Genomic DNA, 27,382 nt, shown 5'->3' with positions numbered 1-27,382 from the left:
TTGATTGGATCTTGCTCCTCCTTACACAGGTCATCGGGTTTGTGAGGGTGTGGCCAGGGTTAATCGGGGTGTGCCTAGAGTTAGTGGGGGGTTTGTCCCCTTGGACTTTAGGATTAGGTTTGAGGGTAGGGCTGCGGATGTATATATGGGGCTGGGAGAGATAAGGTTGTGGAGTTCTGTGTGGTGAGGTATGAGGTGCTGTGATGGATAGGGTAGTGTAGCGGAGCCACTTTAATCTGGCCCATGCCTTTCATTATCGTGGTCTTACACCACTTGGCTTAATGAACCAAGTGTGCACTAGGACATGTCATCAATAATGCAACCTGGGATCATCGGATGTTTCAGGTCTTTAATCACTAGGCATTCTCTCCCAGGTGATCCAGCCAGAGTTGATCAGGCCCAGCTTGTGTTTATCCCATGGACCAAGATAATGAGAGGCGCGTAATTCTTACCTCATTACCTGGCATCTGTATGCCAGGGATTGCATGGGTTAAACTGACAGTGTTGACTGGAGACTCAGTATCACTCCACCCTGTGACTGAGTTTTGTGGTGACTTGTTTTCTGTGGACCCAGCTTGGGTTTAACTTACTGATTACAGGAACATCAGGCTCCTGAGCAAGAGCCGATAACCTCACTCACCCTAACTAAACTCATTCCACAGCCTATGGACTCACCTTCAAGGACTATACAATTGGTGTCTTCAATATTATTTATTTATTTATTTATTATCTTGTTTTTCATTTTGTATTTGCACAAATTGTTTTCTCTTGCACACTGGTTATTTGATTCTATAATGTTTCTTTGTACCTACTGTGAACGCCCACAACAAAATGAATCTCAGTGTAGTACATAGTGACATTAACATGCTTTGATAATAAATTTACCTTGAACTTTGAACTGGGAATACCATTTGATCTGGGCAGCATCCTGGCGAACCTCTTCTGCACTCTCTCCAAATCCCTCCACATCCATCGTGTAATGGGGCAAAAAGAATTCACGCAATTTGAGGGAAGTAATGGTGGGAATGTGAGGAGAGAAAAAATAGATCAGGGTAGGATTACTGTAGGTGCTCGATAATCAGTGTGGATGATGGGCTGAGGGGCCTGTTTCTATGTTGCATTTCACTATGTCCCATTTAAATATTTAAAAGAAACAAATTATCATATCAAAAATTTGTGTAAGATTAAATACATTTCTTTACATTATTATAGCCTAATAAGATCTGAAAAACAGATACATTTTATTTCAGTGAAAGTAAAGGAGTACTGATTATTTCACTTGCTTAAATTTTTCGGGAACATTTTTGTCCTCAGCTCTCAGCTTCCCTCCACTTCTGTAGCTCTGATTGGCTCTGTGTACCATCTGCAAAATGCTCTCACTCGTCTTTGGTTTCGAAGTATAACACTATGTTCCTTCATCGCCACTGGGTCAAATTCTGGGAACTCCCACTCTCTCTCTCTCCAACAGCATTGTGAGAGTATCTTCACCACAAGGTTAAAAGCCTGGCTCGCCACCTCATGGTCAAGGGCAGCTGACGATACACAATGAATGCCAAATCTTTCTAGCAAAGATAAAAGATAAAAATTAGGTTTACTTGTCATCAAGACAAAGAGGAAATCACATCGTTTGCCTCACATCAGATTAGCCCGTGATTGCCCCCACTCTACCAGTGCCAACATAGCATGCACACAACTCATTGACCCTAACCTGTACACCTTTGGAATTTGGGAGGAATATGGAGAACCTAGAAGAAACAGGGATAACATACAAATTCCTACAGACTGTGGTGGGAAATCAAACCCCGATCTTACAGACAGTGTCACTAAGTGTTGAGCTAACTGTTACATGACCTGGACACCCCATACATACTGGATCATAATCTGCAAATGAATTAAGAGAAAAACACAGTGCCCATAGTAAAGGTGTGAAACCAACCTACTTACCCTATTGATAATTGTTGAGCATATTAAGAAGCAAAACTCCTTGTTAGTAATTGATTTCAAGTATTTGGATTCTCATCTAAAAAGACTCCATTAATTGTAGATCTTTAGCTCTCTTTTGCATCCTTACACACAATCTGTTACATATCACATTAAGCAGCCTTTGTCCCTGATCCATTGTTCCATCAGTGACAACATCTGCTTATGGTGCAACATCAGTAGTTGCTCTATATGAAATCTGCTGTCAGTTTGTTGGGCCTTGAAGTCTTGCCATCCTTCATGTCTGATGATGCACCTCACTCTGTTTCAGCAACTAAATCTGTTGCGAGCACCCAGGGCTTCATGTTTTAATAACGTTTATCCTGTGACTGCAGGATCAGACTTACTTTTCTTGACACATTCCCTACCATGCCCAGATCGTCAGTGCTGTCATCTCATTCATGGCAATGAAATCACGCTTGCCTTTTCCATTGCATTAATTGAATATCGGGTATTTCCAGGTAACAAATCAATTCCATTTTTACAGACAGCCCTAAACCAAATTTATCTGTAGGTCAGAACATAAACATAGATCAGTACAGCACAGGAAGCAGACTTCCAGCCCACAATGTTGTGCCAAACTAATTAAATGAGCAATCAATAACAATCCAACTAAACTAATCCCTTCTGCCTACATAATGTCCATATCCTTTCATTTTCTGCACATTCATCTACCTATCTAAGAGCCACTTGAACAGTTCTGTTGGATTTGCTTCCACCATCAACCTAGGCTGTGCATTCTAGGCACTCACCACTCTCTGGGTAAAGAAAAAACTTGTCCCACACACCTCCTGTGAACTTATCCCCTCTTACCTTAATTGCATGCCCTCTGATATTAGACAAAAGATACTGACTGTCCATCTATGCCTCTCACAATCTTATAACCTCTATCAGTCTCCCCTCAGCCTCCACCAGTCTGGAGAAAGCAACCCAAATTCTCCTTATAGCCCATGCCTGCTAATCCATGCACTATGCTGGTAAACCTCTTCTATACCCTTTTCAAAGCCTTGACACCTTCCCCATAATGGGGTGACCAAAACCGAATGTGTACTGCAGAAGTCGCCTAACCAGTGGATTCCAGTTAACTGGGCCATCAGTTACTTAGGGAGGCCGCTTATTTGGGACAATGCTTAACAACAAAAACTAATTGAGAAAATACCCAGGATTCTCTTGGTTTATTTGCACACTGTGCCGCTTATTTGAGACTGGAGACTGTTGCTGAACCGTTTCTAACCTATTGACAATGATCATGAAGGTTACAATGAAAATGAAGGTTTTGAGAATGTGAGCATCGAAAGCATTGCAAGAAGACGGCCCATTACCTGCACTAGGGTTCTGTGCTGATTTTGTTCATTTACAGTCAATCAAAGAACACAGTGCATGCAGTGGATCAATTCCTCCATTGCTAGGTATTAGAAACAAATACACAATTTTATAGTACTGTAGTAGTATTGTAATTTGTTCTGTATTTCACTTAAATACATAATTTGATACTCAGTTAAATGGTCATTTGTCTTTCATACCTTTATAATTATTTCTATTAATCTTCAGCTAATTGAGGCAGCTGCTTAATTGGGTCAAAATGTACTGGTCCTGATGTGTCCCAATTAACCGCAATCCACTCGATTTATATATCTCACAAACAGCAGAGGTCCCAAGTCAATTCTGAATCCAAACAGCCAATTCACCACACATCCCATGCATTTTAATCTTCTGGATGAGCCTCCCATGAGGGACCTTGTCAAATGCATTACCAAAATCTCTGTAGGCAACCTCCGCAGACCTACCTTCATCAGTCAGCAGTGTCACCTCCTGGAATAACTCAGTCAAGTTAGTAAGATGTGACTTGCCCTACACAAAACTATGTTAACTGCCCTAATTAGGCCATGGTATTCCAATTTTTAATAAATCCTGTCCCTAGGAATCCTCTCCAGTAGTTCTCTATCACTGATGTGAGAATCATCGGTCTAAATTTTCAGGATTATTCTTAATCCACTTCTTGAATATACAAATATCAGTCGATATGGTAACTGTACCTCCATGCTATTGTAATGAATAGCATGTAAAGCATACAAGACTGTTAACAAAAAAAAATTACAAACAATGGAGAGAGAGAAAATAAGTTATGCCATTCATACCAATGAATGAATATACATACATTGGGATTTATAATAATATGAGAGCACAGTTGTATGTAGGAATTCCCACAAATCAGGTGTTCTTAACCCAGTGATGACTGTACTCACAAAAGCTATTTCTTCATGTCTTCCTAAATTGGACATGAAATCTTATGTAAATTGTGACTTTGTCCCAACATTGCTTTGACATTATTTTTCTCCCTACCATATATCAGCCCATAATTTGCTCCAGGAGTGAATTTAATGAGATCAACCATTAGTTAAATTTGTCTTGTTTAATCGCAGCGATGCTTTTGCTGGCAAGCTGCGATTAATAGCTGAGCAAAGAAAAGTCGGGCATCTGGAATCTGTGAGAGCAGGAAAAGAACATTGTAATATCTCAAACGTTCAGTAAGGGGATTGTGACATAAATAGTTCAGATACAGCACCAGGGAGACAATACTGAGATGACATATTCACAATGCCAACAGTATGCCAGCACATCTTCAACAGCAGCTTTTAGATCTCTGTATTTAATTGTTCACCTCCCATCACTGCAGCACTTACATAGAAACAACAGCGGTCACTATTATTTTGACAGGAAATTGTGGCTGTCACTTTTTAGTTAGCAATTTGTTAAATTCTTAGGCTGATTTGACATATAATTCACCCACACTAATTAATACTTCCTTCCTAGTCCTTCCCAGTCAATTTGCATATGGTGCAAAACATTTTGTTTTTATAAAACAGCAACTACATTATAATAACTTTAAACATAAGATATTCCACAGATGCCGGAAATCCAGTGCAACACACACAAAATGCTGGAGGAACTCAGCAGATCAGGCTGTATTTAAACATTGGAATAAGCATTGCTGGTGCTTAGGGCTGAGCCCCAGAAACCAAGACTTTTCACGCCTCGTCCTGATGAAGGGCCTCGTCCCAATATGTTGACTGCTTATTCTAATAACATTTTTCTCTTTCACTTACGTGTAATCAAAAATAGGTGGTATTGTAGTGTAGTGGTTAGCACAACGCTTTACAGTCCAGGCAACCCAGGTTCAATTCTTGCCACTCTCTGTAAGGAGTTTGTACATTCTCCCTGTGACTGTGACTGTGTGGATTTTCTCCCACAGTGCAAAAGGTATACCAGTTTGTAGGTTAATTAGTCATTGTTAACTGTCCCGTGATGAGACTAGGTTTAAATCGGGGGTTGCTGGGCTTGAAGGGCCAGTTCTTCAGTATATCTCAATAACATTTTTAACAAATTTAAATGTTGTTTTTAGAAATTCTATCAAAATGATCAGAAGAGCTGTTACACACTTCTCTCATGATACAGATTAGAAAAGAGGCCTTGCTTTCCACTAACTGCAACACCTCAGGACATGCCACCATCTTTATCTATCTTGCAGAATGTTGTCTTTACCGGCAATGTCAGCATTTACTGCTCATCCGTTATTGTACTGATCAGATAGAGTTACTTCAAGAGTCATATGGTTCTGGAGTCACTTATAGGCAAAAACAGGTAAGGATTACTTCTTACGAGGCCAAACCTAACATCATAAATGTCTGTGATGCTTCACTCGCAGATGAGTCAAGAAGGAACAAAGCTACATCTGTGAGAATCCTTACAACATCTGGTAGCCCTGTGATCTCTGTCCCAGAGGCTGACATCAGAACATTTTTCAGCAGGATATTGAAAACCTGTGGCAACCAACTGGCAGGAGTGGTCAAGGACATCTTCAATCTTTCATTGCCACCCACTGTTGACTTCAAAAAGGTGACAATCATGCCAGTGCCCATGAAGAGCAGGGTGAGCTGCCTCAATGACTATCGCTCAGTTGCACTCACATCTACTATAATGAAGTGCTTTCAGTGGTTGGTGGTGGCTAGAACCAACTCCTGTCGAAGCAAGCTGCAATTTGCCTATTGCCACAATAGGTCTACAGAGGATGAAATCTCACTGGCTTTCCACTTAGCCTTAGATCATCCAGACAATAGCAATATCTAAAGCAGTCTGCGGCTTATTGATTGCAGCCCAGCATTCAACACAGTCATACCCTCAGTTCTAATCAACCAAGTCCAAAACCTGGCCTTCTGTACCTCTCTCTGCAACTGGATCATTGACTTCCTCACCAGGAGACCACAATCAATGTGGATCAGAAGTAACATCTCTTCCTCGCTGACAATGAACGCTGGTGCACCTCAAGATTGCATGCTCACCCCACTGCTCTACTCTCTCTACCCCCACACCTGTACAAACCAGAGGTCCATTAACTAGTCCTCAGTAGAGGATCAGACGTGGATAGGGTTAGCAACTTTAGATTCCTGGGTGTTGCTTTTCAGAGGACCAGTCCTGGAGCCAGCACCAAAGTACAATTGCAAAGAAAGCATGGCAGTACACTACTTCCTCAGGAGTATGCAGAGTTTCAGCATGACATCTAAAACTTGGACAAACTTCTACAGATGTGCAGTGGTGAGTATATTGACTGGCTGCATCACAGCCTGGTGTGTAAACACCAGTGCCCTTGAACGGCCCAGTCCATTGCAGGTAAAATCCTCCCCACCATTGTGCACATCCACACAAACTGTTGTCATAGGAAAGCAGCATTCATCATCTGGGACCTCCACCACCCAGGACATGCTCTTTTCTCATTGCTGCCATCTGGAAGGGAGTACAGGAACCTCAGAACTCACACCACTGGGTTCAGGAACAGTTATTACCCCTCAACCATCAGACTCTTGAATAAAAGGAGATAACTTCACTCCATGTCATTTTCCCTATGATTGAAATGTTCCCACAACCTGTGGACTTACTTTCAAGGACTCTTCATCTCATGTTCTCAGTATTTATTGCTTATTTATTCCTTTTAGTATTTGCACAGTTTGTTGAGTTTTGCACACTGGTTGAGCACCCAAGTTGGTGAGATCTTGCATTGATTCTATTATGGCATTTATTCCATTATCGATTTATTGAGTATGCCCGCAAGAAAGTGAATCACAGGGTTGTATATGGCAACATATATGTACTTTGATAATAAATTTACTTTGAACTTTAAACCTTGAATTACAAAGATTGCAATTACGTCAGGAGAATTGGTATGTCACCAAAGACTCTAGCAAATTTCTACAGATGTACCATGGAGAGCGTTCTAACTTGTTGCGTCCCCATCTGGCATGGAGGGACCACTGCACAGGGATCAGAAAAAGCTGCAAAAAGTTATAAACCCAGCCAGCTCCATCATGGGTAATAGCTTCTCCAGCATCCAGGAGACTTGCAAAAGCCAAAACCTCAAAAAGACAGCATCCATCATCAAGGACCCACATCTCCCAGGAAATGCTATCTTCTCATTGCTACCATCATGGAGGAGATACAAGCACATAAAGACACATATGCAATGTTTCAGGAACAGCTTCTTCCTCACCGCCATCAGATTTCTGAATGGACAATGATCCCATGAACATTTCCTCAGTATTTTTCCCTCTCTTTTTTGCAATACTTTAATTGAGTTTTATGCATACATATTGTAATTTATTACTGTGTATTGCAATGTACTATTACCGCCAGAACAAAATAATCATGACATATGCCAGTGATATTAAACCTGATTCTGATTCTGAAAGGTGTCTAAAAATAGAAGGCAGTGGTGTAAGGTGAGAAGGTATAAAGAGAATCTGAGAGGCAAATGTTTCATGCATAGAATGGCTAATGTCTGAAATCTGCTCATAAACACAAGAGATCCTGCAGATGCTGGAAATCCAGAGCAACATACACAAAATGCTGGAGGAACTTAGCAGGTCAAGCAACATCGATGGAAATGAATAAGCAGTTAACATTTCAGGCCAAGAGACTGGAAAAGAAGGGGAATGATGCCAGAATATAAGGTTGAGGGAGGGGAAGGAGGACAATCTATATGGTGATAGATGAAGCCAGGTGGGTGGGGGAGGGGCATGAAGTAAAAAGCTGAGAGGCGACAAGTGGAATAGGAATTGAAATGGTTGCTGGGAGCTGGACAAATTGACGCTTATGCAATCAGGTTGGAGGCTACCTAGACTGCTTTATCAAGCACCTCAGCTCCATCCACAAAAAAGCTGAATTTCCATCAATTCCTATCCCAATTCCCATTCCGTCTTGGCAGTCCATTGTCTCCTCTTCTGCCACGATGAGGCCAATTTCAGGTTGGAGGAGCAACGTCTCATCTTCCAACCTGATGGCATGAACAGCAATTTCTCCCAAATTACAGTAATTTTTCCTCCTCCCCTACCCTCTTCTTCATTTCCACACTCTGGCCTCTTGCCTCTTCTCCTCATCTGCCTGTCACCTCCCCCTGCTGATCCTCCTTATTCCTTTTCTCCCATGATCCACTCTCCTCTCCTCTCAGGTTCTTTGTTCTCCAGCCCTTTGCCTTTTCCACTTATCACCTCCCAGCTTCTTACTTCATCCCCCAACCCCCTCCCAGCCCACTTAGCTTCACCTATCACCTTCTAGCTTCCGGGCCCCTGACAGTCCTTCCAGGTGAGGCAACACTTCACCTGCGAGTCTACTGGAGTCATCTATTGCAACCAATGCTCCCGTTGCGGCCTCCTCTACATCGGCGAGACCCGACACAGATTGGGGGACTGCTTCGTTGAGCACCTACGCTCTGTCCGTCACAACAGACAGGACCTCCCGGTTGCCACCCACTTCAACTCTGCCTCTCATTGCCATCTAGATATGTCCATATGTGGCCTCCTTTACTGCCATGATGAGGCCAAACTCAGGTTGGAGGAGCAACACCTCATCTATAGTTTGGGTAGCCTCCAGCCTGGTGGTATGAACATTGAATTCTCCAATTTCCGGTAATTCCCTCCCCCTCCCCCAGGTCCCTCTCTGCCTCTCTCCCCTTTCAACTTTCTGCTTCTTTATCTCTACAGTTCTTTCATGCTTATCCCCTCCCCCTCCCCCTTTATCTTTCCTCTGATCGGTTCTCCACCTGGCGCCTCTAGACCTACCCCCTCCCCTATCTCTATTACTGGGCTTTGACCCTCTCTTCCCCCCCCCCATTCCTGACGAAGGGTCTCAGCCCGAAACGTTGGCTACTCTTTTCTCACGAATGCTGCCTGGTCTGCTGAGTTCTTCCAGCGTTGTGTACATACTTTCTAGCTTGTACTCCTTCCCCTCCCCCCACATTCTTATTCAGGCATCTTACCCACTTCCTTTCCAGTCCTGTTGAAAGGTCTTGGCCCTAAACATCGACTTCTATTCATCTGAAATGAGCTGCCAAAGGAGGTGATTGAGGCAGTAATGGTAACAACGTTTAGGAGGTGTCAGAACAGGAACCTGAATGAGCAGGGCACAGAGAGATAGAATTAATGCAGAGAAGTAGGATTAGTATAAGTAGGTTTGAGGGTCGGCATTGAGATGGTGGCAAAACAGCTTGTTTCTGACAGCACCCATAATGGGATATTGACTAGATAACTTGCTTCTGTGATTTTGATCTGGCTTTAAAAATTGACCAGGATTTTGTGGATAACTCCACTGTTCTTTTTTGTATTCATTCATTCCCTTTAGAAAGCAAACTGATTTAAGCCACATGCAAATAGACGCACAGCTTAAGTTGGCATCAGGAAAGGGCCTGTTCCTGTGTCCTGATGCTATTTCCAAAAACCTCCACATTCATCGAGAGGAGACGGACCTAATATTAATTCCCCTCAGATCAAAATCTTCAGTATTGAGGCCCACTTCGCAGTGAATTCTGCTGTACAGGGTGATGCACCATCAATAACTCACTCTGAGACGTAAAGGCGAGATATCGGCTTTTATTGACTGGAAGAAGGAACAAGCAGTGAGTGACCACCATACTACATCCCGGAGACTGAGAGGCCGGGCTCAGGCCTCAATCGCCTTTATACAGGGGCCTGTGGGAGGAGCCACAGGAGCAGTCAGCAGGGGGCGTGTCCAGACTGGTATATGTAGTTCACCACACAGGGTTGCTTACAATTGTCTCAGTCTCCCTCAATTCAGAACTCTACCACAGCAAACAATCTACCGAAGGGCAGAGGGAACACTTTAATGATGTCCTCAAAACCCCCCTTGAAAAATGCAACAAAGCCAGCTCTTAAGGCCATCAGGCAGATGAGAAGCGGGGAAGGTGTCACATGTACTCTTTGAGTTAGTCTGATGGGAGCATACGGAATATGAGAGGTCATGCTGGAATCAACAGCTCAAATCACCTCTCTTGTCAATCATCACTTTTGCCAGATCAGTGAGTTTCACCTGGTGCTCATTTGCCATCCCAGGACCAGCAGAGCTCAGGTGGAAGCTGTTACTCTTGATCTCGGGAATCTGCCAGAGAGCAAGGAGCAGTGAACACAAGTCTACGTGTTTGAATTTAAACCTCTGGAGCATGACCCAAACCAACAACCTTGTGACTCGGCAATGAGTGATTGCTATCTCTGATGGAGTAAACTGCAATCAAGTAAGCCTCCCAGCCATAGCGATAAAGTTAATAGCTTTTTTCCACACACAGACACACTGGACTTAAAAAACAGTCAAGGCAGCTCATAACATTGTTTTCCTCTGATCAAAAGACTAGGAAGCATATATCTGATATTGCCCATGATTTTACAGTCACACTTTGTAAGACACTATCCTTTAGTAATCCTTTACAAAGCAGCGATTCCAAACAATGAATTTGTGATGCATGTGACATTTACTTATGCTTTTTGTGCCCTATAGAAAGAACAGAACATTTTCGTCTTGCTTAGCACATGAACTAGAAGATGTTATTACAGTTACTTCACTTTGTGAACTAACTGGTAATAATGCAGGCTTAGTGTTAGCAACGGCTTAGATAGAAGCTTTCTTGCCTCCAATTCAAAACATTGTCAGTTCATTATACACAACCAAGCACAAGATGTTCTAATTTGACATTTCAGGAATAAGCAAAGGGGTGTTACATTAACAATGGCATCATCTATCAAATGTCCCATTAAGTTTTCGTTCAGGAAGCTAAACCTACTCGTGTGGCTTGTTCTCAGGTGATTTGCAAAACAAAGTCCCGTCGAGACTTGTAGGTAATGCTGAAGAACTTAAGCTCAAAGCCTTGTACAAGATTTGGATAGTTCTTCAAATTAAAAATGCTGTAAAGAATGCTGTTCAAATTACAATGGTTGGACTTTATCCAGCAGAGCGCAAGAAAAGGTATTCATTATTATAGCACCTTCCTGAGCCTCTGGATATCCAAGTGCTCAAAAGACAACAAATTTAAAGTGCAATATGTTTTGGGTAGTTTTCACAGACAAATACAGTAGTAAATGTGCGTGCAATGGTGATAATATTTCAGGTGTTTAAAGAAGAATGTCACTCAAAAGTTCTCCTTAACCTTTGAAAAGACGCCTGGAGGTAATTTACTTTCTGACAGGCAGACAGGATCATAGTTCATATTTGCTCCCAAGTCATACCCTTCTCCAATATTACATTAAAGCCTGGGTGGGGCAAAAACATTATTCTGATTGAAAGAGTATAATCATTGAACCACCCCAATACTTGATGTTGGCTCATACTTTAGGTCTTTTTTACAAATATATGTAGTACTATTTCTATGCAGCCTCAAGACACCAAGTGAAATATTAACATATTTTTGTAGAACTAACAAAATCTTCGGACAATTTCCCACTTGTTAATTAGAAGCAACAAACTGTGAGTGAGCCCAACAATTCCGGTTAATTTTCAGTTGGGAGCTCTGACATCTTAAACAACACACACAACATGCTGGAGAAACTCAGCAGGGGGAAGACACCAGAACAACAAGGTGTGGGGAGGGAGGGGGAGGCAAAGGAGGATGACTAGAAGGTGATAGGTGAAGCCAGGTGGGTTTGAAAGGTAAAGGACTGGAGAGGAAGGAATCTGATAAGAGATGAGGGTGAACCATAGGAGAAAGGGAAGGGGGGGAACCCAGGGGAAGGTGATAGGCAGATGAGAAGAGATAAGAGGCCAGAGAGAAGGGAGAAGGAATTTCTCTTAATCAGAAAGAGAAATCAATATTCATGCCATCAGGTTGGAGGGTACCCAGATGAAATCTACAGAATTTCTCGTTGCTATGACATCTTGTTCTGCAACCATCAAGTCATTACTTGGATCAATGCTCATCAAAGACTACTGAAATTTATGAGGATTTCGGCAGATTTCAATGTGGAAATGCTGGAACCTGTGTGCAAATCCTCACACACCTCACAGAAGGAGTTAAAAATAACCTGAGGAATTCTGAAGAAAACAGGAATCACATAGTTAATAGACAATAGACAATAGACAGTGGGTGCAGGAGTAGGCCATTCGGCCCTTCTAGCCAGCACCGCCATTCACTGTGATCATGGCTGATCATACTCAATCAGTACCCAGTTCCTGCCCTCTCCCCATATCCCTTGACCCCGCTATCTATAAGAGCTCTATCTAACTCTCTCTTGAAAGCATCCAGAGACTTGGCCTCCACTGCCTTCTGGGGCAGAGCATTCCATATATCCACCACTCTCTGGGTGAAAAATGCTAATGTTAATGGCCTCTCTTCACAGCAAGAAAATGGAAAAAAACAAACATGTTTTGAGTTCAGAGAAGAGGAAATGGAATAGAGTACAAGTGAGTGGCTTGTCATGGGGCAGGGATAAACAGAAACTAGATGAACAGGTGATATTGATGAGACAGGGTGTTGAAAACATGCTAATTATAGCTGATTTGCCCTGAGGAGGCAAGAAGACAGACAAATGGGAATAGAAGAGAGAAGAAAAACAAAACAAAATAATTGAATTATAAGACACAGAACAAAACATACAGCCAGATCTGGAACAAACTGGAAAGGCTGAACATCTAAATTATTATTGAATTCAGCTTTAAATCCTGAGTGCTATAGCATGCCAAGCGGAGAGGCCATGTCTCAGCATGATTTTGGACTGTAACGAACAAGTTGAGAAACCAAATACAAACAGTGAAATGAAGAATTAAAGTGACAAGCAACTGAAAGCTCAGGTACATCCTTACAGACTGACTGGATATACTCTGGCTCGACGCAACATTAAGCCAAAAAATGTACAAGTAAAATCAAAGTATCACTAGGAATCATCTAATCCTGAATGGGGGGTGGGGTTGAAGGAGGAGGAAGCGATTTATGGTGGAGGTGGAAGAAGAAGAGGTAGAAGGTGTTTAATCTTCTGCCCTCACTGTACGAGGAGGAATGGGTGGAGATGGAAGAGTTGACCAGGGACTTTTACAGAGAACAGTCCCTTTGGACTTCTGAAAAGACAAGGAAAGAGCATCTCATTAAGGATGATGAAAATTATAGAGGATAATTCTTTAAAACTGGGTTTGATGGGTGGAAAGTGATGACAAAAAGGAATTCTGTCCTTCCTCTGGAAGGGAAGAAAGTGGGTGAGAACAGAAATGCAGTCAATGGACTGAATACAAGCAAAATCCTTAAACTATTGTGGAGAAAACCTATGGCTAATGAAAAAGCAAAGGTGGGTATTACCCCATTTTATAACTTTTGATAGAATGCACAAATTGCATACTGTGTTTATGTCACTTGATGTATATTCAAACCCTTTGTGCACCAAGATAGAGAAGTTAATGATGCATTTCAAAATAAGACAGCACACTCTTGATTCACAAAGCATATTATTGAGACTGTTAGAATTTCCCATCCCTATTTTTAGTTCAGCAGCTAACTATCATCAGAGTTAGTAAAAATTATTATACTTATTCACACACAATTAAATATGAAAAGATTCTGGCTTACTTTTCAAATTTTCTTTCACCACTAAAATACAGTACTGTGCAAAAGTCTTAAGCACATATACAGTGGCATGCAAAAGTTTGGGCACCCCCGGTTAAAATTTCTGTTACTGTGAATAGCTAAGGGAGTAAAAGATGACCTGATTTCCAAAAGGCATAAAGTTAAAGATGACACATTTCTTTAATATTTTAAGCAAGATTACTTCTTTATTTCCATCTTTTAGAGTTTCAAAATAACAAAAAAGGAAAAGGGCCCAAAGCAAAAGTTTGGGCACCCTGCATGGTCAGTACTTAGTAATACCCCTTTTGGCAAGTATTACAGCTTGTAAACACTTTCTGTAGCCAGCTAAGAGTCTTTCGCTTTTTGTTTGGGGGTGTTTCCTCCATTCTTCCTTGCAAAAGGCATCTAGTTCTGTGAGATTCTTGGGCCATCTTGCATGCACTGCTCTTTTGAGGTCTATCCACAGATTTTCAATGATGTTTAGGTCGGGGGTCTGTGAGGGCCATGGCAAAACCTTCAGCTCACACCTCTTGAAGTAATCCATTGTGGATTTTAAGGTGTGTTCAGGATCATTATCCTGTTGTAGAAGCCATCCTCTTTTCATCTTCAGCTTTTTTACAGACGGTGTGATGTTTGCTTCCAGCATTTGCTGGTATTTAATTGAATTCATTCTTCCCTCTACCAGTGAAATGTTCCCTGTGGCACTGGCTGCAACACAAGCCCAAAGCATGATCGATCCACCCCTGTGCTTAACAGTTGGAGAGGTGATCTTTTCATGAAATTCTGCACATTTTTTTCTCCAGACATATCTTTGCTCATTGCAGCCAAAAAGTTCTATTTTAACTTCATCAGTCCACAGGACTTGTTTCCTAAATGCGTCAGGCTTATTTAGATGCTGAATTTTGTGGTGAAGATGCGGGAAAGGTTTTCTTCTGATGACTCTTCCATGAAGGTCATATTTGTGCAGGTGTTGCTGCACAATAGAACAGTGCACGACCACTCCAGAGTCTGCTAAATCTCCCTGAAGGTTTTTTGCAGTCAAATGGGGGTTTTGATTTGACTTTCTATAATCCTACGATTTCTTACCTCAACTTGACCTCCACCATTCCTGTTAACTGCCATTTCTTAATTACATTACAAAATGAGGAAACGGCTACCTGAAAATGCTTTGCTATCTTCTTATAGCCCTCTCCTGCTTTGTGGGCATCATTTATTTCAATTTTCAGACTGCTAGGCAGCCGCTTAGAGGAGCCCATGGCTGCTGATTGTTGGGACACGGTTTGAGGAGTCAGGATATTTATAAAGCTTTGAAATTTGCCTCACCTGGCCTTTCCTAACAATGACTGTGAACAAGCCATAGCCCTAACAAGCTAATTAAGGTCTGAGACCATGGTAAAAGTTATCTGAGAGCTCAAATCTCTTGGGGTGTCCAAACTTTTGCATGATGCTCCTTTCCTTTTCTTCACTCTAAAATTGTACAAAACAAAAATGATACACTAATCTTGCTTAAAATGTTGAAAAGAACGTTTCATCTTTAACTTTATGACCTTTGGAAATCAGTTCATCTTCTACTCACTTAACTATTCACAGTAACAGAAATTTTGACCAGAGGTGCCCAAATTTTTGCATGCCACTGTATATAGTTAGGGGGACTAAGACTTCTGTGCAGTGCTGTAGTAATTTTATCTATTGCGCTGTACTGCTGCCACAAAAAAAACAAATTTCATGACATATGCGAGTGACAATAAACCCAATTCTGATTCTATTATGGACTGAGAGTGGGAAAGGGACAGGGAGAGGGTGATCATGGTGAGGAAAAGCACCAGAAAGACATTATTTAATGATTAATAACCCAATTGTTGGAATTAAATTACCCTGCCTGGTGTCTCAGAGCTAGGTGTGTTTGCACCTATGCCACCCCCTGCCCCTGGCACTCCTCTGCCACCTGTCCAACACCCTTCATGCAGTGCTCTACCCTCATCATTCCAACATCCTTTACTTTACTCCACCAGATTTATAAACTTGCTTGCCACTCCATGTTGACAAATACAGTACTGTGCAAAAGTCTTAGGTGCCTTAGCTATATATATATATATATATATACACCTAAGCTCTTTGCACAGTACTGCAAACTCCACAAGTAAAGGTGCTTGAATTTGTTAAAAATTTTAGCATGATTCCTATAACATAATCATAAAAGTAGGTAAAGAACCCAGTTTCAATTGAATTTGCTTGCATTCCCCATTGTAAAGACCAGTCATGTTAATAAAAACATAATTTCCTTCTCAATATAGGCTTCGTGACTTTGTACTGTATGTATAATTATAATTTTGTGTTCAGAACAAAAGAATTATTATGGATTTTGTACCTCAAAGATCTTCTTCCATCAAACACCTGATGGAAGCTTCCTTCCACAGATTTGCAGTATATTAGAAACTGAATTTTGTGGTTATAATGATGGAGAAGTTACTGTCTTCCTCGCGCCATATAAATGATTCCTGTCACTGATACCCATGTAATAGAAATTACCACATTATGAAAAAGTACTTCATTGGCCTTTTTTTTCTCTTTGGGGCATTGTGATAAAATGCATGGAAGTCACTAAATAAATGCAATACTTTTTTTTCCCTCATCCACTTGATGTGAGTTGTGCACTCCTTGACTTTCCAGTTTCAAGCACAGCTGTAAATTACTCCAAAAATATCATCTTCATTGCACAATTTTTAATCCAAATGTTGGTATCATTGTCAAGGCCAGTATTTACACCTCATTCATGATTGCCTTTAAAGCAGAAGTGATCAACCACATTCAACCTCCTATTGCAAGTACAACCATAGTGGCATTTGGTGTAGTTTCAGCATTTAGACTCAGCAGTGACGAATGGATAGCAATATTCTTCCAAATCAAGTTGATGTGCAACTGGGAGAAGGATCTGCACATTACTGTGTTTCATGATTCGGCTGTAGTCCTTCTTAGTAGTGGAAGTTACAGGTATGTGAGGTGCTGTTAGAACAACATAGGTAACTAACGAGATGCATCTTGAGGATATGCCTTCGGTGAAAAGCAAGATGCAATACTGTGCAAAAGTCTTAGCCACGTATATGCAGCTACCCTGCACAGGACTGTATTTGTCAACGTGGAGCAGAAAGCATGTTTGTAAATCCGGCGGGAGCAAAAGATGTTGGGAATGGCAAGGGTGGAGCAATATGGAAGTGGTGCGGAACACATGGCTGAGGAGTGCCAGGGTTAGGGGGTGGCATGGGCGCAGATACACCCAGCTCTGAGACACCAGAGAATGTCATTTGATTCCAAACAATTGGTTTACTGATCATTCCAGAACATCTCTCTGGTGCTTCCTGCTCCCTTCTCTCTCCCTTGCTTTTCTCCTCCAACCATACCTCCCTCTCCCTGCGTCCTTCCCAGTCAGTCCACAATAGCGACACATATCAGAATCAGGTTTATCATCACTCATGTCATGAAATTTGTTTTTTCTTATTGCGGCAGCAGTACAGTGAATAGATAAAATTACTACTGTACTGTAAAGGTCTTGGGCATCCTGGCTATAGGCACATATATGCAGTATAAAATTTTTGCACAGTACTGTAGATAGGCTGTTTGAGTGGTGTTGCAACAAGACCCTGGTATTCAACATCAGTAAGACCAAGGAATTGACTGTGGACATCAGGAAGGGGAAGTCTAAAAAACACATATCTAGGTATCAGCTGTGGAAAAGGTGAGCAATTTCAAGTTCCTGGGCATCATTATGCCAGAAGATTGATCCCGAGTCCAATATATTGAAACAATTACGATGAAGGCATGCCAGCAGTTACATTTCATTAGGAGATTGAGATGTTTGGTCTGCCAACGAGGATTCCAGCAGATTTCTACATCGTCTGGTATGGAAGCTCCAATGCACAGGGCTGGAAAAAGCTGCAGAGGGTTGGGGACTCAGCCAGCTCCATGCTGGGCACTAGCCTCCACAACATCAAGGATATCTTCAAAAGATGATGCCTCAAGAAGGTGGCATCGATCATGAAGGACCCTCACCATCCAGGACATGCTCTTTTTCTCATAATGACTAGCAGGGAGGAGGTACAGGAACCTGAAGACATGTTCTCAACGTTTTAGGAATAGCTTCTCCTACTGTGTCATTAGATTTCTGAACAATCCATTAACCCATGAACACTACCTCACTATTTGCACTATATTTATTTTGCATATATTCTTAGTGCAACATTTTTATCCACTGCACTGTACTGCTGCCACAAAACAACAAATTTTGCAACCTGTCAGTGATAATAAACCTAATTCTGAATGTTCAGCATGATAAGGAGTATTTCAAGTATAGAACCTAATCATAATTACTGCTTAGTATGTTCTTTTGCTTTTAAAAAAACACTTTATATGTGCAATGTAATTCCCTCATAAATAGTTTGAAATATATTGGACTTTAAAATAACTTTAAAGAAGCTAATTTATGATTCTTCAGCTTGCAGACCTGAATGTCCGACTACGTTTCAATTTTTATTCAACACCTTATAAAAATTTGAAAAACCATGACAAATTGAGCTTTACCTTTCAAGGCTTAGTCCCAGTTAGAATTCTTTAATGTGATCGGCAGCTCAGGGAATAGATGCCACTGATCCTATTGAATAGCTGCCTGGCTGACAGACAGGCGGGGAGCAACCAACAATCTGCTGGAGAAATTCAGCCAACCAAGCAGCATCTGTGGGGTGGAGGGTAGAGGAAAGGAATTGTTGACATTTTGGATGGAAGCATTGAAACAGAAACATGCTGCTTGACCGGTTGCATTCCATCAGCAGGTTGCTTGTTACTCCAGATTCCAGCATCTGCAGTCTCACATCTCTGTCAACAGAAAGTGCCACCTCTTCGCTGCTGGTCACAAGATCTTGGCCAATGAAAGATTAAGTAATAATCAACATTTTTTGCATAGCTGCAGAAGAATCAATTGAGCAATTATTATTGTCCCAGTAATGGTCCTCAAGAATCATAGAGAACAGGCCCTTTGACCCATCTAGTCCATGCCAGAAACATTTAATCTACCTACACCCATCAACCTGCACTGAGACCATAGCCCTCCATGCCCCTGCCATCCTTGTACCTATTCAAACTTCTCTTAAACGTTGAAATCAAGCTCGCATGCACCAACTGTGCTGGCAGCTCATTCCACACTCCCATGAGCCTCTGAGTGAAAAAGTTTCCCCTCAAGAGTGTATTTCTTAAATGAGTGACTTGGATAATATTTATGAAGTTTATTATAAACTGTTGAATAATGTTGTCAATACAACCAGAGTAACAGTACAGTGGTCCATTTCAAATTATAAGAATGAACTCCTTACAATCATCATTAAACTAACATGAACACTTATACAAACAACAGGCAGGGTTTAGAACACTATCATAAAAATATCAGTGAGGAAAAAATACTCTATTGCAGCACCATGCAATATTTTATTCTACAAAAGAACAAGCACAAAGACAATGATCAGCAACTTATAAACAGCAGATTCACCATCTCTTCCAAACTTCTACTTTTGTAGATTATCACAGGTATGTGCACACACTGACAGTTCAAATACCTCTATATACTTAAGCACAAAGATGGGTCTGTAAATTAAATAATCTATGAAAAGACAAAACCATTTATTAGCATGTATAGGCAACAGTGATCATGGGATATTAGTCGAGGCATGTTACCAGTTTATTAAGTATTGGAAAAAGCAGGTCACCTAACACCTGTGAAAAGAGAAGCTTTTTTTTTGTTCTGATACAAGAACATTGACATGAAATGTTAACGCTTTCTCTCTTCATGGACGCTGCCTGACCAGCAGTAAAGTATGACAATATGTCAGATTTCCCAATAGTCATAGAATTAACCAGTGTTGCTTTCTAAAGGAAAAAGAGATGTTCTCACTTCTGTCAGCTGAATTGGCATAAGCCCTGTATCCTTTTGAGTCCATGATTAAAGCATTATGTTAAAACATTCACAAAAATAAACAGAAATAAAGTACAGAAATCACTTGATATTTGGTTAAAATACTCTTAAGTTCAGCATTTCATTTTCAGTATTTACAAAACTGGAAGGAGAAGCAAAGTAAAATGTTGGACAATACTATTTCAATCTCTAGTTAAAAATAAGAAAAAATGTACAATACAGGCAATTATACTCCACATATGAATCAGAAGCAACTTTAACAATTATGCCATCATGGCTTATCCAAGCTCCATTCATAACTATTTTTAAACAAGTATTTGTAAGCCATGAATGATTATTCTGCCTTCTCTACATTAACTATCACCAGACAGTCATTATGATATTGCTTATCAATGTCTGCCAGCATTTCACACTCTCATTAAGTTCAGTACTTCCTCACCATGAGACGGCATGCAGCAGCTCATCACATCAGGAATTGTGAATTAACTTATATTTTCTCCTAATTTAAAGTGTTGCAATTTCATAGGTAAGTGCTTTTAATAAAATCTAGCTGTATGGTTTAAAACCCTAAACGGTGGCCTTAAAGGCCCAACAGTAAAATCAGCTTATGCCACATGGTGCAGATGACACACTAAACTGAAAATTCAATGCACCACAAAGTTAACTATTCAAAACTGTCTCTATTTAATTGATATCCTACTGGGCACATCAAAACACCTTCTAAACAGCAGAACTATCATATAATGAGCTGGAAACTTAAGTACTCCACCAGTACAGCTCTAGCTAACAGTGTAGAAGTCTAATCATCTGTGCACATGCAAGATAAACAGTCTCCAATGGTGACTGGCTTCGATAATTCTTTGATCCTTTTGTCACTGTAGATGTACATGTACTGGATTTTAAAACCTCTGTAAGTACATTAAAAACTTCATTGCACAACTTGCCAAAAATCCAAACTGTTTTTTTTAAATCCATACAATTTAGCCCCAATAAAATAATTACAATTCTATATGATAGCAGTTGCACACTTGTCTAAAATCTGTCCTCGCTGCTCACAAAATGGTGGCAAAAATATAAACATGACTCTTTTAGAAGACTGTTGCAACTCAATTAACTACTATCATTTAAAGCCTAGGTTTTGACAGAGCAGCCTAGCTTACAGTGTATAAAATTATGCCTACCAATACTTAAATGAAACTGATTCAAGTTACACCATGAATAGTATTATTGCACTACCCTTTAAAAGGGAGATCATGGTTAATAATAATATAGAAAGACAATGTGATATTAAGAGAATGAATGGAAATTAATTCCATATATGGACTAAGATACAAACCCCTTTCAAAATTCACCCGAAGTACAGTTTTCATTTAATCTCCCAAATTACACCATAGGTATTCATCACTTCCGAAATGAATCATTCCTTATGTAGTTTTATGCATTTGCGTAGCTACCCGGCATGGCCCTGAAGCCTGGGCCACAAGAGACTAAATGCTCTGCATTCCTCATTCCATAGTCCAGGTTTCTTGCAAACTAGTAAATTCTGAAAGCCCATTGTTGATTCGCACCTTTTACTTCAGCCACAGGAGATGGCAGTGAATCGCTTCGATATGCAAGACATGTTATGCAGCACGATGCCGAGAAGAAACAGGAGGACACAAGCCACAAGAAGTACAGTGCAAACCCCTGAGCAAGTGGAGGTCTTCACAACTTCTCTGCTCTCCTCCTCTTCCTCATCTTCCCTTGGTCCACTTTGCAACGGATGCTGCTGGTGCTGCGGCTCACCAGGGATCAAAACAGCAGTCACAGTCTTCCGCTGGTTTCCCGGCAACAGCCGACAACCCCCTTCTCCTGGCAACAGAGCGCTCTCCTTGGTAACAGTCAGGGGGACCATGTAGCAACCGGTGCTTGGAAGCTTGATGAAGACTGGGGTGCGGTCTGAGGCACTGGGGATGCTGATCACAGCAATTACATCCGGGTCATCAGGCAGCTGGGACACAGACAGGCTGGGAGAGAGCTTGGTGATACTTCGACACCAGGGGCACGTCAGCTCTTTCTGACTGCTTCTCATCTGTTGGAGGCAGACAGAGCAGCACGTGTGCTTGCAGTCGAGTAACTTGGGGCGACGGCATGGACTGTAGTAATTGAAGCAGATCTGGCATTCCATTTGGGAGTCTTGGGACACGGTCTCCATTTCTACACTGACAAATGCCCACTTTTCGGGAACCTGGCTCTCCGGCAACCTTCTCTCACTTGTGCCTTTTCCCCTACCCCTCTTCAGAAACCCTCAGTCACGGACTTCCAATGGTTAGGGTCTGCTCCTGGGGGTAACAGGTTTAGCAATATGCTATCACTTCCAGCAAATGCCCAACTGCAGTCTTTCATTACCTACAAAACAAAAGTGAATTTGTAAATCTACATGTAAAAAGTCAATGCTCATAAACTTGATAGTTTACTGAAGTGATAAATTGTGGTGTTGGCCCCAGCTAACTTAGTATTACAGTCATGGCTGGGACAGGTGGTTTCAGTCTTGGGTCCCATTTTGATGATCTGAACACAACATTCTATGCTCTAGGGTAGCTGCAAGAGGATGCTGCACCAACAAAGGGCTGCCTTTCAAATCAAATTTTAAAGGTCAAAAACGCTCTTTCTTTTGGAATAGCTCCTGCTATTTTGAAGACGGCAAGACTATGCATCAAAAGCTGAAAACCCAGATTTATCTCATTCTTTTTTTTAGATCAAATTCCCTCCTTCTGGACTGTTGATATGTAGAATTCTAGTTATCTTTACTCAGCACTACTAAAATCTATCACTGAACAGCTCTCAGCATTCTGTTTATGAAAATTTGCTGAATACAAATTGTCTGCTGCATTCCCTTTATCATAAGCACTTTCCAACACTTGAAAAGTAGTTCAAATTGCAATTCCCTTTAGGGCACACTGAAGGAAGTTTTATAAATAAAAGTTTTATTTTTATTCACAAAATGATTATACACTACCAGTGTTTGAGGGTAGGAGATGATCCATATAAATCTTTATAATTGCTTTCTTCATACTGATGAGGAAACAAGTTTATTTTTTGAATAAAGATAAGCATTCGTCTAGCACCTTTCACAAATGCCAAGATAAAAGCATAGCCAATGAAGTACTTCTGAAATCTGAAATCCTGTGAAGTGCACATAGCCTCTGCAGATAATGCAATTACAGAAAACAGCCACAAAGAGCAGCATTGGTGAAGTTTCTTAAAGATATTAATTGGGGTAAATATTGGGTTAATTCCTTGGCTCGCCTTCAAAATAATGTTACCCCATCTCTTAAGTCTACTCCGGAGGAAAGACAAGTCTTGAGGTCTTATCCGATAGGCAGCACCTTTGACAGTGGAGCACTCAGTGTTGAACTACAATGTCAGCTTGGATTCTTGCGTATCTCCTTGGAGTGGGCCTTGAACCCAAAAATTTCAACTATTTTCCCCCAAATAAGCAGTCAGTTCTAGCCATGCATTGCAGTTACATATTCATGTTTATTCTTAATCACTTGCACTAAAATGTACTGCTGAAAATTATTTGTATCCTCAGCAAAGCAACCCATGTGCTTCTGTGAGTTTAAGCAAATGGATCATTTGCAATTACTTCATTAAACATGGAAATGGAAATTCATTTCTTTGAATATAAACCACTGAATAAATTAGCAAAATCAAGAAAGAAAGGTTGCCATCTGTATTGTCTGCATTTCAAAGAGGTAGGAAGTGAATTTGCACCCAAAGTCCTTCTTACCTTTTATAGTTGTTCTGAATTGGGGAAACAGATCAGTCATATTTGGCAAAACTCTGCAACAGAAATTGATGGATGGTCAGCCAGGTTCCTCCCATATATTTCCACATACCCTAAACCCAAATGGTTGTAGACAGACGGCTTACTCACTTTGTTATACAAAGCCCTGCAGAACAGTTAGGCAGTGTGATAATAAATTGGTGTTCCAGAGCAAACAAAAGAGATCAATGTGTATACTTGCAGACGCACAGGAAGTTATCTGCGTCATCTTTGAGTCAGTGAAGGAATTACTCTTCAGATCAGATTTACTTTCACGTTTTCTGTTGAAGCAGACATAATTCAAAATGCTTTCACAAACATAGAAGATTATTTACCTTACAATCAGAATATTCTATCAAATTGCTTTCCTCTTTCTGAAGGAAAGCTAAAAGATTTTGAAAATATTACGCAGGGGCATGCTGAGTTGGTGGTTGGCCAGATGTGGCAGACAAACAGAGTCATACTTGCAGCCCCCACCCCAACCATTTGTTCCCAAGTGATTTCCCAGCCACTAAGGGCCAAACATTTCCAGATCCTCCAACCTGTAGCTTACTCGCCTTTTCACAGCAGATATTACATCAACAAATGTTGAAGTGAAAACAATACTATTTTTATATTGCTTCTTTGACATCGTGTTTTTGAAGAGGCCAATATGAAAGGGTCTTTTGATCATGCTTGGTCACCGTTATAAACCAAGTAATTACAGCAGTCAATTTACACCCAGCAACTTCCCACATAAGACAATGAAATAAATAACTTTTGTTCCTGTCTGTCAAAATGATTGACAATCAAAGTAAAGCTATGCACTTCAAATAGTGAAAGTGAAGAGGCTTAATTTAGCATTTCATTTGATGACAGCTCCTCTAAAGGAGCAGCATTCTCTCCAAAGAGTGTTTAAGGATCTGGAGTGGTCTTGAACCCATGACTGTCTAATTCAGAGATAGGGATGATATCATTTGGGCAAGATTCAGTCCTAATGATTTCCTACTTTACCATTAATTCACACAATCCATTAATATGCATCATGATTCATGTAACCAGCACAAATGATGCTCTAAGAAATGCAGAAAAAAAAATCCTTTTTCATTGCTGAAGCACTTGACCTATTAAGCATTATGTTGATATTTTGTTAAGAAGCACATGTGAGTTTGGTTTGGTAATTAAATAGATTCCCCACAGCGAATGAACTGTTTACCAATATCATTAGAAAACTGTCACCCAAGAGATAGCTTTAAGTATTTTGTGTTATTTATTTTGGATGAATAATAGCCAGTGTATGAGGAAGTGGAGGTCAGGTTACACTTCTTATTATGAAATGTCCCAAGGCAGGATGAACAACAATTATATAATCACACATTTTCTCCTTACAGATTTTTTTAACAAGCAGTCAAACAATAGTTAACAAATGAGTGGTGTACTGGGAAGGGCTGTCTTCCTGATGACATTTAAATCAAGGCCTGTCTGCTTGTCCAAGAAGACATTAAAAGCAGATCTCATTTTGGAGGAAAGCAGAAGGATGTTCTCCTTGGTGTCCAGGGAATTCTTATCTCATTGAACATCATACAAATAGACTACATGGATATAATTTCACTATAGTTTGTTGAAGCTTTCAATGAGTAAATTGATTTGTTATGTTTTCTATAAGCGTGGCTAAATTCTGAAAATATTCCATTGTCTATAAAGATGTTTGGGAACATCCTCAAAAGCACTACATAAACAAAGGTTGTTCATAAATGTGATTTATCTTACTAAAAATAAGGAATTGATAGAAAAAAAAAGTACAACTGTGCTTCTGAAATAAACTGATCTCCATGCACAGATCCCTCCTACCCTCATTACCATAGCAATGGTACAATTTGTGTTACAAACGACCTCAATATATAGTGCCAGTTACAGACCTACATACACCTCCTACCTCCATTGAGAAACCCAACCTCCTTCTATATATTTATACCGGTATGAACCTTTTAGATCCAACATGGAAGCAGTAGATAATTAATTCCCTTCAAAACAATAGAATACTTGTATATCTAATTCATGAACATATACATTTCCATCACTCTCATTCAAAAATTCTATTACAATAGGCAACACACACACACAATGCTGGAGGAACTCAGCAACTTGCTCAAGCAGGTTGCTCAGGATTTCCAAGATCTGCAGAATCACCTGTGTTAATTATTATAATGGACCAGACATCGCAAAGTCCAGGCACTAACAAAAAATATTACACACAAAAAGGAAACTATTAATGTGGATAATGGGGCAACAGCCAAACACCTTCATTGATGCAGACTGAAAAATATGTTCGTCGCCCTTTGCAGCTGCTCAGATCTCCGGGAGGAAACTTAATTAAATACTGTGCATCTAAAATAACAAAGATAGTACGACAATATTTTTAAAAAATTCGGATAAACTGTAACGCTGGCGGCAGCATCTGATACCCTCACATTTCTCTCAGTAGTCTATGACCTTCCACAGTCTGCACTGAATGTTATTGTACGGAATAAATAAAGAATTATTTACTGGCACTGACTGCACTGTCCTCTGATATAAAGTGTATTATGTAGTCTCGCAGCCGTCCAAAAACTGCCACCACAAATGTTATCTTTCATTTAACTGCATTTTTCCCCAAGCAAGCTTAATAAAGATTGGAGATCCTTCGGCCCATTCTGTCCGTGCTATAATTTCCAGCTCGTAACAATTATTTTGGCGTTACTACCACCTTCATTGTCTGTTCGGCCATCAAGCAGCATACAACTCCAGCGAAGCGCATACGATAGCCTGCATTCATAATTGAAAGTTGGCATTTCTATGTATGCTTAAGGTCCACTTTGCACGGAAGCAATGTTAAAATTTCCACACGAACCCTTTAAACCAGTCAGTTAATGTGGCACGAACATACACCATTCGCTTTCAGAGAGTGAATTAGCACGGCATCAATGACAGCTCGTCCCTGTTCAGCTGCAATCGCGTAAAAAAAGACATAAAAACACAAATACCTTCAACAATCCCTGATACTACACTTGCAAGCTGCTTTTGCTTGTTGCAAAAGGTAATGGTACAAAGTCTATATTTTTCACTGCTGCAGCCTCTCCCTTTCCGCAGTCTCTCGTTCTCTATTGCTTATTTTCTCGCACTCTCTTGCGCAAAGCTGATGCTTCTCCTTCACTCTTGGAAAAAAAAGTGTCTATTGCTACCGCGGACACCACCCCGTACTCATCATTTCTGACTGACTGCCTCCTGCCCTGCGCTTGAATACATGGGACTGGCAGCCAGTCAGGGAGGGAGCAGAAAGGCTGGTACTGGGACTTGTAGTCATGCGGGAGCGATCCTCTACTCTACGTTCTGCCGCTAGGACTACGACTCCCAGAACACAAAGCGTCCAGTGATGGGCTCCGCCTCTTCCCTCTTGACAGCTGGCCCCGCGCGCGCAGGTGAAGGCCAGTCATTGTTTCCCTTTGATTGTCAGCGCCTTCAAGGCGGAGCTCAACTTGATTGACAGCTCCTTCTCAGTCAGGTAGCAGGCTTTTCCTTGAAGGAGAGAATTGATACAATGAATGAGAAAATAGATACGTTCATTAATATATATTATGTATCATTGAATTTTATTCACACAAGCATTTTACTGTAATTCTAGAAAAGCAATTTCAGATTTACATTATATCCACAGCACTGACTCACTGTTAAGTGCTCGTATTTTGCAAATAGTATACATCTCACCTACAAAATAATGTTAACGCTGGAATAATCGCTA

General features: G+C 40.7%; 1 protein-coding gene across 2 annotated transcripts; it reads right to left on the bottom strand.

The window, feature by feature from the left end:
- Nucleotides 1-19,125: 19,125 nt before the first annotated feature.
- On the bottom strand, nucleotides 19,126-27,118 carry rnf152 (ring finger protein 152). Of its 2 annotated transcripts, XM_059945232.1 has the most exons (4): nucleotides 26,628-27,118; nucleotides 23,737-23,906; nucleotides 23,590-23,642; nucleotides 19,126-22,205 (listed from the first exon to the last, which is right to left on the bottom strand). In XM_059945232.1, the coding sequence occupies exon 4, from the start codon at nucleotides 22,009-22,011 to the stop codon at nucleotides 21,394-21,396; it is 618 nt and encodes a 205-aa protein (XP_059801215.1). In that variant the 5' UTR covers nucleotides 22,012-22,205; nucleotides 23,590-23,642; nucleotides 23,737-23,906; nucleotides 26,628-27,118; the 3' UTR covers nucleotides 19,126-21,393. The 2 variants fall into 2 exon arrangements, with proteins under 2 accessions (XP_059801215.1, XP_059801214.1); XM_059945231.1 differs by lacking the exon at nucleotides 23,737-23,906.
- Between the last annotated feature and the right edge of the window lie 264 nt (nucleotides 27,119-27,382).

This window comes from Hypanus sabinus, chromosome 20 (assembly GCF_030144855.1).
Source record: "Hypanus sabinus isolate sHypSab1 chromosome 20, sHypSab1.hap1, whole genome shotgun sequence".
Classification (NCBI taxonomy): domain Eukaryota; kingdom Metazoa; phylum Chordata; class Chondrichthyes; order Myliobatiformes; family Dasyatidae; genus Hypanus; species Hypanus sabinus.
Note: the sequence above shows the minus strand (reverse complement) of the source record. Positions and strands in the feature narration are given on the sequence as shown.

Coding starts and splice junctions, on each gene's coding strand:
- rnf152 (XM_059945232.1), bottom strand. CDS start 22,011: ATGGAGACCGTGTCCCAAGACTCCCAAATGGAATGCCAGATCTGCTTC.